The sequence below is a fragment of the Hyaena hyaena genome, unplaced genomic scaffold (genome assembly GCF_003009895.1).
Source record: "Hyaena hyaena isolate Hyena2069 unplaced genomic scaffold, ASM300989v1 scaffold_138, whole genome shotgun sequence".
Lineage (NCBI taxonomy): Eukaryota > Metazoa > Chordata > Mammalia > Carnivora > Hyaenidae > Hyaena > Hyaena hyaena.
Window position 1 is genome coordinate 1665956 of NW_024080770.1, and position 16785 is coordinate 1682740.

The window sequence follows — 16785 nt, forward strand, 5'->3', positions numbered from 1 at the left end:
TTTGTAGGCAGAACAGAGGAAGGGAGGGTGCTGGCACTGCTTGTCCGTGGTAACCATGATCTCGTCACCTGCTTTCCTTATCCAGAAGAGAAAAATCCCTACAAAGAAGTTTACACAGACATGTGGGTCGAACCCGAGGCAGCTGCCTATGCACCACCCCCACCAGCCAAAAAGCCCCGAAAGAGCACAACCGAGAAGCCCAAGGTCAAGGAGATCATTGACGAACGCACAAGAGGTAGTTGGCCTGGCTCTGGAGAGAGCGGCGTGGCGAGGCTGGCATTCAGAGGCGCGGCGTGGCCCTCGCGGCCCCCTCTGATGCTGGGCTCTCCTCCCCTCCGCAGAGCGGCTGGTGTACGAGGTGCGGCAGAAGTGCCGGAACATCGAGGGTGAGTCCTCGTGGGCGCCGATCCCTGGGAGGTCCGTGGTCCGTGGCTCCCAGCACGGGCAGGAGGGCTTGGCCCAGGCAGAGCAGCATAGGTATTTAGAAAGGTTCGAACGTCATGGGATGTCAGCACCCAGTCAAGGCTTCTGTCCTGCGTGTCCCACCCTCAGCCTGCTTCACACTTTCCTGTCATGACGTGGGCTGGTGCTTAGGGTTTGGGACACTCCGGTGGGTCAGGGAAGGGTGGCCTCTCGGATTTACTCGAACCTGCGACCTTTTGGCCTTTTACTTTTCCTCACCTTCTCTCGCCCCCTTGGTCGTTAGAACATCTTGTGTCTGTCTGCCTTGGCCTAGTCTGTCCAGCTCGGGGCCCTCAGGGCTGGGAAAGATGGGGCAGGAGCACAAGATTTAGGACAGCCCGGGGACTGGACTGTCTCCAGAGTCACCCAGGGTCAGGGCCTTCTTCTCATGGGCAGGCTCCCGTCCTCGAATTATGCCTTTCCTGGGCGGTAGGCATTGCCGCTCTGAGAGCTAATGGGCATCGAGATTGGGGCCCCAGTGCCTCCCTGTTCCCCGGGCGCCCTCCCAGACTCCCGTCTGCCGCCTTTTTGGGCTGTGGCTCCAATGCCTCCCCCCTTTTCTTTTGGTAGCTTTTCTGGAGTGGGCCTTGGCCCAAGGTGGGAAAGGGCCCTTCGATGACATTCACTCCACTTTCTCTGCTGTCCCTGCTTTCTAGACATTTGCATCTCTTGTGGGAGCCTCAACGTCACCCTGGAGCACCCTCTCTTCGTTGGAGGAATGTGCCAAAACTGTAAGGTAGGGGCAGAGACATGGCCGAGAGAGCTCTGGGGCCCTGGCTGTCTTGTCTGCACCTTCTCACCCTCCGGGCTGATAGTTGCCTGGGCTTGTAGTCCCCCTCTAATGCCCCTTCTGATCCCCCCATGTGGGTTCACCATGTCACAGTCCCTGGTGTGGGGGAGGGAGAACGGACCGACGGATGGATGTCCTTGGGGACCCAGGAGAAAAGTCCAGCGCCGCAGCAAGGGACAAGGGGGTGCGGTTCCCTCCCTGGGCTTGCTCTCACGCCTCTTGATCCTGTGCGCTGCCCTGGGCTGGGAGACCTGCTGTCCCTTGCTCAGACCTGGGTTCACAGCCCGCCTTCGCCGTGGCCGTCCTGGCTGCCACCTGGTGGTCCCTGACCCTCCGCTCTGCTGTCCAGAACTGCTTCCTGGAGTGCGCGTACCAGTACGACGACGACGGCTACCAGTCCTACTGCACCATCTGCTGTGGGGGCCGCGAGGTGCTCATGTGTGGGAACAACAACTGTTGCAGGTGAGGGTCCCTGCCCGGCCCACGGCCCCCCCACCCCAGCTGAGCTCCATCCAGGGCCGAGAGCGTGCCCCCCTCCCCAGCCCAGCCCGTGGCTCCGGCCGTGCTCCAGCCCTGCTCCAGCCCTGCTACACTGGGCTTCCTTCCAGGTGCTTTTGTGTGGAGTGTGTGGATCTGTTGGTGGGGCCGGGGGCCGCCCAGGCAGCCATCAAGGAGGACCCCTGGAACTGCTACATGTGCGGGCACAAAGGCACCTACGGGCTGCTGCGGCGGCGGGACGACTGGCCCTCGCGGCTGCAGATGTTCTTCGCCAATAACCACGACCAGGAATTTGTGAGTGCCGGGCCTGGGGCGCCTCTTCCCATCCCCTCCCAGCTGGAGCCCGAGGGCAGGCTCGACCCAAGCAAGAGTGCTTGGGTTGTCACGGGGCCTGGGTGACAGGCAGGGGTGCAGGCCTGGAAAGCCAGGGCAGCCCTAGTGCGCTGGGGGGGTTGGGGGGCGGCCCCGGATGCAGGCCTGCAGAATCCTCCTGGCCGTTCACCTGTCTGTTTGTGCTCGTGCCTAGGACCCTCCGAAGGTTTACCCACCTGTCCCAGCCGAGAAGAGGAAGCCCATCCGGGTGCTGTCTCTATTCGACGGAATTGCTACAGGTGAGTGTGTGGCACGGACCCCAGGATGTGCCACCGTCTTGGTCCTGGGGCAAGGAGGCTCTGCTTGAGGGACCGTGCGCTTGTGACTCTGGCAAAACGAAATGATGGTTAACGTGACAGCTGTTAAAATACTACCCCACGGAGGAAACTTCTGTGTTCAATGAGAAGTAAGATCAGTGGTAAGCCAGCATGTTTCTCCATGGGGGAGGCGCCCCAGCGGAGGACAGGGTGGTCGTTAGCCAGAGATTATTGAAGATTTTCACAAAGCCTCAAAGGACAGACTCGGCGACCAAAACAAAAACACAGGCCGTTCTGTTATCTGATGACTGTAACTCACAGTATTTAAAAAAAAAAAAAAAAAAAAGAAAGAAAGAAAAAAAACTATCAACAAGAGAGTCTAAAGAACATTTAAATCACCCATAATTCCATAATTAGTGTTTTGGTGTCTGTCCTTTTTTTTCTGTGGGTCTGTGAATGTGTGTTTATATAATCATGCATAGATAGATAAATAAAGCGAAAGGATAGTAAAATGCACACTGTGTTGTAACTTGCCTTTTCATTTGCTACCATGCCTGCTTTTTCCTGGTAACATGGCCATCCCTTATTTGAAAATGCTTCATAGGATTCCATTGGGTAAAAATACCATCGTTTATTTAACAAGCCCTCTGTTGGGTTGTTTACTATTCTCTATTATGAGTAGTCCTTGACGACATCCTTATGCACACATACATATCATTATCTACTTAGACTATTAGGGAATGCTGGGTCACTGTATGGGAAGTTCTTTTCATACAATCCGACAGTCCGATCCTTGACCTTGCCAGAGTGCCCTCCTGCAAGGTGCTACTGACCTCTGTCCATCTGTCATGGCCCTAGGCCAAGGGCTTCTCAGTTCTTTTTTTTTTTTTTTTTAATGTTTATTTATTTCGAGAAAGGGAGAGTGTGTGCCAGTTGGAGGGACAGACAGGGAGAGAATCCCAAACAGGCTCCACCCCATGAACCAGGAGATTGTGACCTGAGCCACCCTGGTGCCCCTGAGGGCTTTTCAGTTTTGTTTTGTTCTTAATGTTTGTTTATTTTTAAGAGAGAGTGCTAGCGGGAGAGGGGTAGAGAGGGAGGAAGACCCAGAATCTGAAACAGGTTCCAGAATCTGAAGCAGTTTCCAGGCTCTGAGCTAGCTATCAGCACAGAGCCCGATGCAGGGCTCGAACCCACGAACTGTGAGATCATGACCCGACCCGAAGTCGGACGCCCAACCGACTAAGCCACCCAGGCGACCCGGCTTCTCAGTTCTTAAGAAAGGAATAAGCCTCTTCAAAACTTGTGACCAGAGGGAGGTGGGCTGTTAGAGGGCCAGGGCAGGGTAGCATATCAGGCCAGATGCTTATGTGCTGTTCTCAGCTCAGTGTTGATACTATGTAAATGTAGAGAAGTTAATTTACAGCCTCGGCTTCCCAGGCCAGAACCTTGAGGCCTTCTGAAACCACGTCACGCCCCGGGCAGGCCGTGGAAGCCCCTTGGTGGAGAGGTCTGTTGAGCAATGGAGATGGTGCTGTTTCTTCAGAAACTCTCAGGGTCTCTTCTGATTGTTTCGTTGCCCTCCATACAGCAGGCATTTGTGGAGGGATCGTGGTGAGGAAGCGAGTGTAGTTCACTCAGGAGGGGAACACAAATGAGACTCCGTCTCTGTCCTGAAGACCATTTGCAATCTAAGGGCTGAATTAGAAATACACGCTTGTAACAAGTCGGAGAGAGATGCAGAGTGCTAGGGGCTTCCAGGGGACTGCGGGGTAGGGGGTGTTGGTGAAAGCCTTTTAGAGCAGGTGGCATTTAGGTTGAGTCTTGGAGGCTGGGTAGAATTGCAGCAGGAGGCCGTGGGTGAGGGATGAGGAAGGCCTGGTATATCCAGGATGTAGAAACAGCAAAGAAATGGCCTCCCAGAAAGTCACCTGCTTTTCTCTTTGGTCCTGAAAACCACCTGTTGTCTGCTCTTGACTGCCTTCTAAGTAGATCAAAGGATGCGTGACAAAGGTCCAGAAGGATCCTGCAGCTTACCGGGCAGGGGAGGGCTCAGGCCTGTTGCTGACCCATGTGTCTAGCCAGCCAGAGAGCCCCCTGCCAAGATGAGGGTGCTGGGAAGAAGACCCAGTGACCGTGCCTTTTGCTGGCTGGCACAGGGCTTCTGGTGCTGAAGGACTTGGGCATTCAGGTGGACCGCTACATCGCTTCCGAGGTGTGCGAGGACTCCATCACGGTGGGCATGGTGCGGCACCAGGGGAAGATCATGTACGTCGGGGACGTCCGCAGCGTCACACAGAAGCATGTATGTCAGTGCAGTGGGATCCGTCCCACCTTCTCTGCGTCCCTGGCACTTTGCTCCTGGGGGCGGCCACAGCCCCCTTGCATACTTTTCATTTGTTCCTTTCCTTTCTCCTTTTCCCCGGCCTCTTCTCTCCCATCTTCCTCCTGTCTGGAGAGGAAGATGGGCAGCCCCTGGCTAGTCTCAGGCCCTATTTACCAGAGCACCTTGGTTCCCGTTTTTCTAGTACTTTTGGCAACAGCTTTACTAGCCTCCATTTCGGGGGTGGGAGGGCTCTGGCAGGGTCTTGCCTGAGTGACCCTTTGTCTTTCCAGTTACCTGTGTCTACCCCTGAACCTGCAGGCCCTCGGGGATCCCCAGGGGCATTTGGAGGGTGTTCAGATGGCCCAGATGCCCCGCCCAAAGTGTGCAGAGCACAAAGTAGCCTCCCATTGAGCCACCAAGCCCAGGCTGCCTTCCCTCCGAGGGGCAGCCTCCCTCCCTTTTTTCCCTTCCTCCTTTTCCTGCCGGGAGCGTACTGTTTCCCTGCTGGCCTCAGAGGTTTTCCAGTTGATTCCTTTACTTTGTTTAGGAAACTGGGTTCAGAGAGCCTCAGTGACTCGGTCGTGGTGCACTGTGTGTGTGTTGGGGGGCGGGGGGGCATACATGTGGTATGTAGATGCAAACGTGTGTAGCGAGCCTAGCGAGCCGCTGGGTGTCCCCTCTCTCGTGCCAAAGTACTTTTGTTGCCAGATTCACAGATAATTTCTTGATTTCTGCCCCTGTCCCCGGACATCAGGCTATCACGTTACCTTTATCCTCCCAGATCCAGGAGTGGGGCCCATTCGATCTGGTGATTGGGGGCAGTCCTTGCAATGATCTCTCCATCGTCAACCCTGCCCGTAAAGGACTCTACGGTAGGTGCCGTGCTCACCCCTCCACCTTCTGAGCTGGTGCTTCCGCACGTAGGTTTCCTACTTGGATATTTCTGCCCTGGGACAGCTACTCCCAATGACCCTGTCCTCCCTTGCCCTCCCTGTGCCCGAGCCACACCACTGTCTCATGCAGACAGCCCCAGCTGATGGCTTTCTCTTCCGACCTCTCAGAGGGCACTGGCCGGCTCTTCTTTGAGTTCTACCGCCTCCTGCATGATGCGCGGCCCAAGGAGGGAGATGATCGCCCCTTCTTCTGGCTCTTTGAGAATGTGGTGGCCATGGGCGTTAGTGACAAGAGGGACATCTCGCGATTTCTCGAGGTATAGCCAGCAACCTTGGTTTGGCCAGCTCACTAATGGCTTCTACCTTGGACTGCTGCTTTATCCCTGTCTCATCTGCATTGTGGAGCTGGGGACTGGTGACTTCTGCTTTGCAAGGGGCCTGTTCGGGAAGCTCAGGGCTTCCCAATTAGACAGGGAGGAAACACTGTTAGAAGCCGACCCTGGAAAGAACCCGTGGTCTGACTCTGAGAGAGGTAGTATGTGGGTGTGGGCCTCAGTGCTTGAAGGACTGTTCCTAAGTCAGGTGGGGTGCCAGACTCCTAGAGTTGGGCTTCTGTGTGGTGGTTCACTGGGGGAAACTTTGAGACGGCCAGATCCATTTTCCCCAACCAGAGTGGCTCGCCCTCACTGCCTGGCACCACGGCAGATGTTCTGTGGCCCCTGGGAAGGAAAAAACATGGCTCACCTGTGGGTCCCAGCTCAGCTCTGAACCAGCTGGAGCCGGACACGCAGGATCTCCGTGGCCAGAGGCATTCTCGGGGTGGGCAGCCCGGGAGCTCGAGCCCACGCTCCCGCTTGGTGTTCTTACTTTAAGTGCAAGCAAGCATCTATGTGGCTCATAATCTGGACACACAGTGAACACATCTACACTCACTGGAACTTTCTTACTCAGAGCCTCTGGGTGTGCTAGAGGTATGTAGTCCAGTAGGGTAGCCATCAGCCATGCGTGGTATTTAAATTAACATTAAAATTCCGCAGTCTTTCTAGCCTCATCTCAAGTACTTTAGCCAGTGGCAGCTACTCCATTGAACAGTGCAGACAGAAAACCCTTTCCATCATCACAGGGTGTTCAGTTGGACTGCAGTGGTCTAGAATGTTCTGATGAGAGCATGTGGAATGTGGCTGGGGTCCATTCTGGCTTTCCCTAGAGGCTTCAGGCTGTCCCACTGTGTGGCTTCCTGAGAGAAGAGTAAGCGCCTTTGAGGCTGTAAGGCTCTGAAACTAGCAAAATTTCCTGGCGCACCCTCATTTTCCTCCGTCGCTCATCTTTAATCTTTCTCCTGTTTCGTAGTCCAACCCTGTGATGATTGATGCCAAAGAAGTGTCAGCTGCACACAGGGCCCGCTACTTCTGGGGGAACCTTCCTGGTATGAACAGGTTGGTGAGAGCACCCGGGCCTGGGGTGGCTGCGGGTTGGTGTCTACGAGCAGCTCAGCCCAAGGAGGAGGAGGTCGTGGAGGGGCCCTCACGGGCAGCCTCCTCTGCCGACCAGCTTGCTGCTCTGCCATGTTTTCCTCTGTTTACTTCTCCTCGAGGGAGGAGGGGAGCCAGAGCATAGAAAATATTTGCCTGAGAAACCAGAAATAAATGACTGAGATAAGACCTTTGAAAGTGCCCTCTTTACACCAAAGGAGAATTCCCATGCTGCTCAGTTACACAGTTGGCACTCCTGCACCGATGACAAATCTAGACTCCGCTTGTCCTTAGTCTCTGGAGGTGGACTTGGGATGGAAAGGAGTGGTGCCCACAGCTGGGCCACACCTGGGTCGGGAGAGGGAATCTCAGAGCAACACTGTGCAGCTCAGAGAGTCCTGCTTCACCTATTATCCACACACTTTGTTAGCTTCAGGTCCTTTGTTGGAAGGATGTTCTTTATTTAGTTTACATAGGTAGAGATTTTAACGTCCAGATAGTCATGAAGGCAACTTCATTTCTTCAGTGGAATAAATGCATTCTAAAAAGGCCTATGAGGAGAAAGGAATTCTGGTTGAGAGTCTTGTTTCAGAGCAGAGTGAGATCCACCCAATCTAGATAGCTGTTCTGTAGGGAAATATTTTCCAGAATGTTTTTTTTCTTCCGGAATGTTCTAAGAGTGGATTGTAAACCTCGCTATATCTATAAATCAGAAACATCGTCTAATCTGGCCTCAGTCTTCTCCTCTCCCCCTCAGCCATTAGCGTGAAGTTGTAGGAACATCCCTAATCTCCTACCCGTTTAGCAAAACTGCTGTCTTTTGTGAGGGCTTATTGATGGGAAGGAGATGGGTCAGCGCAGCAACTTGGCCTGAGCTGTTTCCACACCTGCCCTCCCAAGCTCCCGTGGCGTACGTGTACTGCGAGGGTAGATGGGGTCACGCAGTCCCGTATGTCATGGAGCCACTAACTCAGTGTCTCCTCACAGACCTTGGTCCTGTGGGATTACTCGCACTTGCTTCTTCCGACTCTAAAATTCTAGAACTCTGAGCTTCGAGGAGGAGCAGAGAGAGGTACCACAAGGGACCAAGTAGAGTGTGTGTGTGTGTAAACAGGGCGGAGGCTGGAGGCGTCCACTCAGGCCGTGGGTGCCTGTGGGTCCCACGCTGAGATGGTGGACGGCCGTGGGAAACCTTCATTAAGTCTTCCGAAAGGTCAGAAAAGGTCAGCGCCCAAGGTGATGTTCAGTGATCCGCTCTGCCCTGTGAGCAGTGATGCATTAAGTGTCACAGAATGTTAGTCTTCTGGAGACTGTGTAGAACGTAGGCCTTTTTAACTGTACATTTCATCCAGTGAACACACCCATGTAAACCATCACCATAGTCAAGGTCAGAACCTTTGGTCACCTCCAGAGCTTGACAGATACTTTGAAAGCTCAGTGTATTTTAAGACGACTAACAAGAACAATTGGGTTTTCCTTCTGCTGGGAAGGTATTGTCTGCGTACTTGTAGATTGAGACCACTGTGGAATTTACCTGTAAGGATGAACGCTTGCTGGCCTGTCCGTGGATGGCTGCAGTGTGTGTCTATGTTTTGGGGGCATTTGAAGGGGGTTACAACGTGTGTGGGTGACATCGGCCCTCTCTTCCTTCTCCGTGTGAGTCATGGCCTCCATGCTGCTCTCCTGGTCTCTGTCGTTACCTTCTCTTTCTGCCTCCTAGGCCGTTGGCATCCACTGTGAATGATAAGCTGGAGCTGCAGGAGTGTCTGGAGCACGGCAGAATAGCTAAGGTGAGCAAGGCCCCCACCCCTGCACCAAACCCCTCTGCTCGGGGGCAGGGAGAAGGGCAGAGAGGGCGGGGTGAGCCGGAGCGGTCTTTGTGTGTCCCCAGGTAGTGTGGAGAACACACTTTAGGAGGTGGCATGGGGTCGTGCCGCCAGTTGGCCAGAGGGGAGGGCCGGGGGGACAGCCCGGAGGGCAAGGAGAGAGATCCGAAGTCCTGCCTGGTCTTCGGCGCATCCTCCATTGAGCATCACCCGCTGGTCCTGAGGGAAGCAGATGCTCTCATTAGATGGATCCGCTAGGGCTTTTCAGTTTTTTGGCCAGGACCTCTTACACGAGCCTTCGGGACCACACATTCTCCGGTATGCGGAAGCTGCACCGCTCCCTGGAGAGGTGTCCCAGAGTGAGTGTACCAGGCGTCAGGGTCCATGAGAGCAGGCGTCAACAGTCGCCAACGCTCTGCAGGCAAGGCGACTGCAGAGGTGTCTGAGCTCCTGAGTCACTTGGCTTCCTTCCGCCTGCAAGTCCCCTCACGTGTGCAAGAACCGGTTCCTAGAAGACTTAGGAGGTTCAGTCCTCGGCTCGAGCTGCTACCTCTCAGGTCCTTGGCCAGCGGGACTGGACTAAGGATGGCGGGGTGACCTCAAAGTAGGACAAAGAGCAGGGCATTGGGGTCTGCAGTCGCTCACGCCGGGGCCTCACCCCAGCCTCCGGGACGGACCAGGCCTTGTCAGTGTTGGACATGCCAGTCCCGGCCAGTGCCTGGCACACGTGTTAGACACACGGCCGGCGAATGAGTGCTCACTCTGCTTTTCCTCTCCCTGTTTCTAGTTCAGCAAAGTGAGGACCATTACTACGAGGTCGAACTCCATAAAGCAGGGCAAAGACCAGCATTTCCCCGTCTTCATGAATGAGAAAGAGGACATCTTATGGTGCACTGAAATGGAAAGGTAGTACCGAGGCTGGGTGCTGGTGTTGGGGGGTGTGGGGTGTGTGGTGGCGGCTGTCGGTAAGGGAGGAGGGATCGCTGGGTCCTCCCACGTATTTCCTGACAGGGCAGCTTCCTGGGGAGGACTCCTGTGCGTCGTAAGGTCGGTCACACAGGGTAAGAGGGGTCTAGGAATCGGGTCATGGTGCCTTGGCTCCCAGAGGTCCTTGCTCAGACTCCTCCTAAGCTACAGAATCTTCCTCCACTTGTGCTGCTCATTGTAGGTGCTTTGCAAACCAGGGCAGCACAGGACCAGGCGGGTCTCACAGCCTCAGCGCTCTGATCTGGTGCAAACCAGACACCCGGGCTAGATTGATTACCTGCTCAGGGTCAGTGTAACCACAGCTGAGCCAAAGAAACCATTTACACAAATGACCAGAAGAAACAGGAACTTGGAGCTTCTCAAGTCAGGCAGGAGTTCAGCTCCTTTATAGAGTCTTCACTCTTGTGGGGAAGGTACTAGGGGGTGTGTATTTATTTACTTAAATGTTATTTTTTATTTCTGAGGGAGAGAGAGAGAGAGAGGGAGGGAGGGAGGGAGGGAGGGGCAGAGAGAGAGGGGGACACAGAATCTGAAGCAGGTTCCAGGCTCTGAGCTGTCGGCACAGAGTCCGAGGCTGAGCTCGAACTCACGAACCTTGAGATTATCACCTGAGCCGAAGTCGGACGCCTAACCAGCTGAGCCAGCCTGGCATGCCTAGGGCTGTGTATTAAGCGTAGACTTCGATACCTGCTGCATCTCCATCTTTGGGAGACAAGAGTGTTTTTCACAAACGCTAACTTTATTTCTGCTGGGCAGTGACTCCTGGGTGGCAGGGGGCCTGAGTCCTGATTGGTGATGACAGAGGAGACTGAGCAGGATGGCTCACGCCCACCCTTAGCCCCGCCCTTAGCCCCGCCCTCTCTGCCTTCTCTCCCCAGGGTGTTCGGCTTCCCTGTCCACTATACCGACGTCTCCAACATGAGCCGCTTGGCGAGGCAGAGACTGCTGGGCCGGTCATGGAGTGTGCCGGTCATCCGCCACCTCTTCGCTCCGCTGAAGGAATATTTTGCTTGTGTGTAAGGGACATGAGGGCAAACCGAGGTAGTGACACAGAGTTAAACAAACAAACAAAAAACACAAAACACAACAAAATACCAACAACATGAGGATGGAGAGAAGTATCAGCACCCAGAAGAGAAAAAGGAATTTAAAACAAAAACCACAGAGGCGGAAATACCAGAGGGCTTTGCCTTGCAAAAAGGGTTGGACATCATCTCCTGATTTTTCAATGTTAATCTTCAGTCCTATTTAAAAACAAAACCAAGCTCCCCCCCCCTTTTTTTTTTTTGGTCAAACCTTTTGTTTTCTACTCTTTTCAGAGGGGTTTTCTGTTTGTTTGGGTTTTTGTTTCTTGCTGTGACTGAAACAAGAGGGTTTATTGCAGCAAAAATCAGTAACAAGAAATAGTAACAATACCTTGCAGAGGAAGGATGGGAGAAGGAAAAAAGGAAATTCTATAGAAATCTATATATTCGATTTTTTTTTTTTTTTTTTTTTTACTATATATCTTTTTTGTTGTTGTTGTCTCTAGCCTGATCAGATAGGAGCACAAGAAGGGGACAGAAAACAGTGGCACTCAGCGGCAGAATTCCCTCCCAGCCACTGAGCTGTGTTGCCAGCACCATTCCTGGTCAAGCAGAACAGAACCCAGCTAGCAGCAGGGAGACAGAACACACAAGACCCTTTTATACAGTATTTCAGGTGCCTACCACACAGGAAACCTTGAAGAAAATCAGTTTCTAGAAGCCGCTGTTACCTCTTGTTTACAGTTTATATATATATGATAGATATGAGATATATATATAAAAGGTACTGTTAACTACTGTACAACCCGACTTCATAATGGTGCTTTAAAACAGCGAGATGAGTAAAAACATCAGCTTCCACATTGCCTTATGTGCAAAGGGTTTTAACCAAGGATGGAGGAGGGAGGCAGCTTGAAGGTGAATCATTAACCATGGCGGGCTTTCCCCGTGGTCTTTCACGAGGTGAAGGAGGAGAATTTGGGAACCGTGTTCTCCCGCTTCTCCCTGCCAAAAAGGGGGGTGAGATGAGGTGGTCGGACCGTGGAAAGCTCAGAGTGGGATTCATCCAGGCTCACGCAATAACCTTTTGATTTTTTTTCAAAAAGGAGACTCCCTCGGCAAGATGGCAGGATAAGGGGTCTTCATTCCCAATTTCTCACATTAGCCGATTCGAGGGCTCCTTGTGGTGGGATCAGAAATAATCCAGAGTGTGGGCAAGTGACAGTTAAAACCCCACCTGGAGCAAATAAAAAAACATACAAAACGTACTGGTGCTTTCCTGTCTAAGTCGCCTTTTGTGTGTTCTTTTATGAGGCCCTCACCATCCACCCTCTGTGCACAAGGCGGCTTCTGGCCCCTGGAATGTGATGTTTTTGGTCATCTCCAAAGGCTGCAGTTTTATACTGGGAGGCTGATGACACCTTTTGTTATAATTATTCTTATGGTTCTGGTTATAATTATGTTTGTTTTCAGATTTTCTTTGAGAAAACAAAAACCCAACCCCCCTCCCTTTCGGTTTCAAACCAAGGTGCGGGGAGCAGGGTGCTTCTGAGTTAGTGGGTGGCCCTGGTGCCCTGGCTCCTCACCCCTCGGGCCAGGTGGGCCACCAGGCACAGTGACAGCCGGGCGGCCAGAGGAGTCCCCGAGGCCGGCCTTCCAGGCGCGTCCCTCTTCTCTTCTCCCTTCCTCTCGAGTCCCGGGTGTCAGGGCCGGAGGGAGGACCGGGCCATCTCTCTCCTCGTGTGTATGATTGGAGTGATGTGTATTTCTTTTCTAGTACTTGGTCTCATGATAGCCGGGCTCTCTGTTGGAGCCGGCAGCACCTGGAGCCCCCGAGCGCACTGACCCCTCCTACCGTGGCGGGCGGCCTGGCGCTGGCGGTAGGCAGGGACAGCACTGGTGGCTCCGGGGTGAGGGCCCAATGGGCAGATGTTTGCCTGGATAGATGGGGTGTAGATATGTGGCATATAGAGATATATATTTTATAATGGGAGGGGGGATGGCACCTCCTGGGACTGGCAAGGCTGGGAGGTGTGCTGTCAAGCACATGGTCCCAGGTTCGCATCCCTAGAAAGATAGGGCCTACGGTGATAGGCGCTATATAAATACATAGATAGGGTCACGTATAACAGATACTATGTAGTGGGGAGCGGGGCAAGGGGCCTCAGAATGCTGGGCCTCGGTCCCATTGCGGACAAGCCCCACGCCAATCAATCAGTCCCACACGCATACACAGGAACAGATTTCTACCGATTCAGAATGGGTGCGCGTGTGCACGCACGCACGCGCGCACACACACACACACACACACACACACACACAGCCAGGGGGCTCCCAGCGCTCTTCTCCCCAGGATTCAGGACTCCGTGGCGTCGGCCCTGCAGCTCTTTACCTCTGTTGCCCTGATTGCAGGTAGACCGTCAATCCCAGAAGTTGCTAGGTGCTGAAGGCAGGAAAAGGAGGAGGTTTTATTTTCGCAGGTGCTCTCCTCTAGCAGGTAGCGTTCTATCTCTTTTGCCCCTGGTGATGTCAAAAGATTCTTCTGTTAGCAACCTGTGATACTGACCTGCAACTCTAGGCACCAGTAAAGTCAGCCCTCGACTCCCCCTACCTATTCTCCCCCAACCAAAATAAAATTGACATCCAGGTCTGTCTTGGCCAAGGGGGCTTCCATTGGAAAAAAAAAAAAAAAAAATGGGACAGTGAAACTCATCTTTGGAATAAAGCAAATTAATAATTGGTGACAAAACTAAACCAAGGCTTTGAATCCCTTGCTCACTGTTCAGGAGCATGCGCGCGGCTGGTGGCCACAGCCTCCCCGTTCCTTTTAGAGGTGCTTGGTCCTGGGCCTCAGGCTACTCATTTCCTTGTCAGATTGGTTCTTAAAATCACAGCCAGTTGCTTCCTGCCGGCTCTGTGTGACTTCGGTGGCAGGTGGCGATGGTGGGCCCCCATGGGGCCGGAGCAGCTAGGAGCGGGGGGGATCCCTCCGCCCCTCCCTCGTTGGAATCCCTGTACTAAACCGTGGTGCTTGCCCCGTCCCCCCCCCCCCTCCTCCAGCCGGGCTCCATCCTCCTGGCCTGGAGTTCACCAGCACCACTGCGGGAGGGCTGTGGGGAGGAGGGCTGCCTCAGGCAGTCCAAGGTGCTCCCTCCCCCGCTGGCCAACACTAAGGTCTTGGCAGTCCTCGGTGTCAGGACCGGCTCTTCCTGGGCCTTTCCTCTGCAAACAGACTTTCCAGCTCTCCCGGCCCTCCTAGGCTTTTTGTCCACTGCTTACATGAAGGAGTTTGCCTTTCCCGATGGCCCAAGCTCCACCCCGGGGGTCGGTGTGGGGAAAAAACTTGGTAGCCACGGACGTGGCAAAGCCTGAGGACTTAGCGTGGGCCGGCCGGCTTGCTCGGAGGCCTGGTGTTTGCGGGTGATAACCTAAGAGGGCTGTTCCTCCTGGTCTGGCAACCTGACTCGGCCCCGGAATGGGCCGGATGACAGTTAATAATCACCAGCTTTTCTTCCAGCCCAAGCCATGGGCTTGGTCCCACAGTAGACTTTGGGAGGGGGCAGGGGACCTTGGGGATGTGCCAACCTGGCCGATGCTCTCAACAGCCTACTTCCAGCCCCGTCAGGGGCGCTTCTGGGGACGCGTATCTGGTCGCCTTCTAAAGGAGGGCTGTGCTTTGGCTGAGGCAGGGCCGTGCGAGGATTAAGGCGAGGATTAAGGCGGGGATCGTTACACTTGCTGTGGGTGAAGTAGAGGGTAGAGAAATGGAGCAGGAGAAAGCAGGGAGGCCCAGGGAAAATTCTGGAATATGTCCCCGGTGGGATCTTCTTTCTCGTGAAACTTACGCCTGGAAATCAGGGCTTCTAGGGACTGAGGAGGACGCTTCCCCATTTGTTGCAGATGCCAAGTAGAAGGTGGTGCCAAAGAGATTGGTGGCTTTTGTCTGGGGGAGGTAGTCGGGGGGCGTGCGCCAGGGTCACAGAGCCCTCGGCTGCCTGTCTCAGGAGGGGAGTCTCCCAGCAGGCAGCTGCTGAGCCCTGTGGGCCTCAAGCTGGCTGGTGCTAAGCCCCTTCCCTGTGGGCTGACTAGAGAAGTGGAGGCCGAGGGGGCAGCAGGGGAGGACCGAGGAGGGGAGAGGGGTCTCGCGGTCAGCACGTGACGACACGAGTGCGTTACTGTCTGTTTTTCTCTCTAGACCCCAGAGCCTTCCTGCTATCGAACACTCTTCTAGAAAGCGAACTTCCCCCAAAGAGCATCCAGGACCTCTTAGCTTTTGAGACAGGCCTGGGAGTGGTTGGCTGGTGGATGCGCCCGGGACTCTTGGTGAGTCGCTAGGGCGCGGACTGGAACCGCAGGGAAGGCTGCTGGACCTTGAACCCGGCTCCCCCTCCTCCCCTCTTTGCTGGCAGCTCTGGGAAGGCCTAGAGGGGAACACCCTCCACATCCAGCGCAGGAAGGTCTGTGTCAGGAGCAAGGGAAGGAACGGTTCGGCAGGGCCGGCTGGGAAATGTTCCGCAGGAAAACTGCCATCAGTGGTCTTCACGTGCCCGGTGACCTAAGTATGCGTGAAGGACATCTTGGAGGAGGCTTGGGGTTCTGGTCGCTGCTCTCTGCTTGGCCAGAGTTGCTGTGGCTCTGGAGGGTCTTTCAGAGGAGTCGTTTTTTAGGAAACTTGCAGGATCCCCTCTGTGGGGTTAGGGCTGTGTGATCTGAAGCGAGCTGGCGGTTTCCTTTGGTCAGGGCAACGGCAGACCTAGGATTCCGGCGAGAACCGCATTTCTAGCCAGGCCCTGTTCTGATCCCAGGAGGTGAGGAATCTGAATTTGTCTCTGGGCATTTGTCTGCTTGCTCCCAGGGCTTCCCTCCCGCAGGAGCTGAGAGGGTGTTGCGAAGGACCGGCCTGGAGCTGGCATGGCCCGAGGCGGGGATTAACCCCAAATGTTTGCAGGACCCTGGAGGAAAGGGGGGAGATCCATGGAAAGGATAGACTCCACGGTTCTAGCAGAAGCTCTTGAATCTTTACGTTTTGGTAAAGGAAACCTGGGTGTCTTTGGGAAGCCAGGCAGCCCCTCGTGTCCCCGTGTGTCCTCAGAGACCTGGCTGAGGCGGGCCTTTTAGCTTGGTGACCTCTGGCTCCTGGCAGACCCTGGGCAGTAGAGTTTCGGGGGTGGGAGAAACAAGGAGTCAGGAAAAGAACGGAAGGGCCCTTTGCTAGTCGTGACTGGCTGACTCGCCCGAACGGAGGCCCATGGACTTCTGGAACTCTGGTAACTGGAAAACTCCCCGGTTCCGCTCTGCCCCAGGGCCGAGGGAGGGCGGCTTCCCCCCGACCCCGACCCCAGTGTGGCCGGCCTCCAGCCCGCCACCTGAGGAGATGAGCAGGGATCGAAAGCCTCACCGCAGTCCCATTTCACTTCCCAGACCGATTCGGCTGCCCAGCTCTAGAATTCACCAACCAACCAAAATGCCGAAATTTCTTAGAATACGCAGAGGGAGGAGGTGACTCAACAAGGTGCTAAAACATTTTATTAAAAATATATATTGTTAAATTAAGTCTGCTGTCTGGACAATGACTGTTTGTTTTGTTTTCTTGTAGTGGAGTTTAAAAGAGACTATTATTTTACTCTGATATATTATTATTAAAAAGGCATTTTAACTTTGTACTTGAAAACTAAATGGGCGGTTTCATGTGTTTTAGCTGAGGCATTGAAGTAGCGGGTGCTTACTATTTGTGGGAAATCATGTATTCATACTGAAGAATAAACTCCGTAGCTGATTGGGTGATACCTTTTACTGTTAAAGACGATTTCGCTTTGACCCCCGCGGCAGAGCACTTTTATTCCACATTCCACGCAGCTAAATGCAGGACTTCCTCCC

At 54.1% G+C, this 16785-nt stretch overlaps 1 protein-coding gene across 7 annotated transcripts in view; it reads left to right on the forward strand.

Moving 5' to 3' along the window:
- DNMT3A (DNA methyltransferase 3 alpha) overlaps window positions 1–12176 on the forward strand; it is a 98743-nt gene extending 86567 nt beyond the window's left edge. For all 7 annotated transcript variants that reach the window (XM_039238282.1, XM_039238278.1, XM_039238283.1 and 4 more), the window contains 13 exons: window positions 86–235; window positions 342–386; window positions 1119–1198; window positions 1602–1714; window positions 1861–2044; window positions 2277–2361; window positions 4539–4684; window positions 5487–5577; window positions 5767–5915; window positions 6949–7034; window positions 8791–8860; window positions 9684–9802; window positions 10762–12176. In XM_039238282.1, the coding sequence (XP_039094213.1) occupies window positions 86–235; window positions 342–386; window positions 1119–1198; window positions 1602–1714; window positions 1861–2044; window positions 2277–2361; window positions 4539–4684; window positions 5487–5577; window positions 5767–5915; window positions 6949–7034; window positions 8791–8860; window positions 9684–9802; window positions 10762–10903 (1460 nt within the window). In that variant the 3' untranslated portion in view covers window positions 10904–12176. The remainder of the gene's footprint in view (window positions 1–85; window positions 236–341; window positions 387–1118; window positions 1199–1601; window positions 1715–1860; window positions 2045–2276; window positions 2362–4538; window positions 4685–5486; window positions 5578–5766; window positions 5916–6948; window positions 7035–8790; window positions 8861–9683; window positions 9803–10761) is intronic.
- Window positions 12177–16785: the final 4609 nt, after the last annotated feature.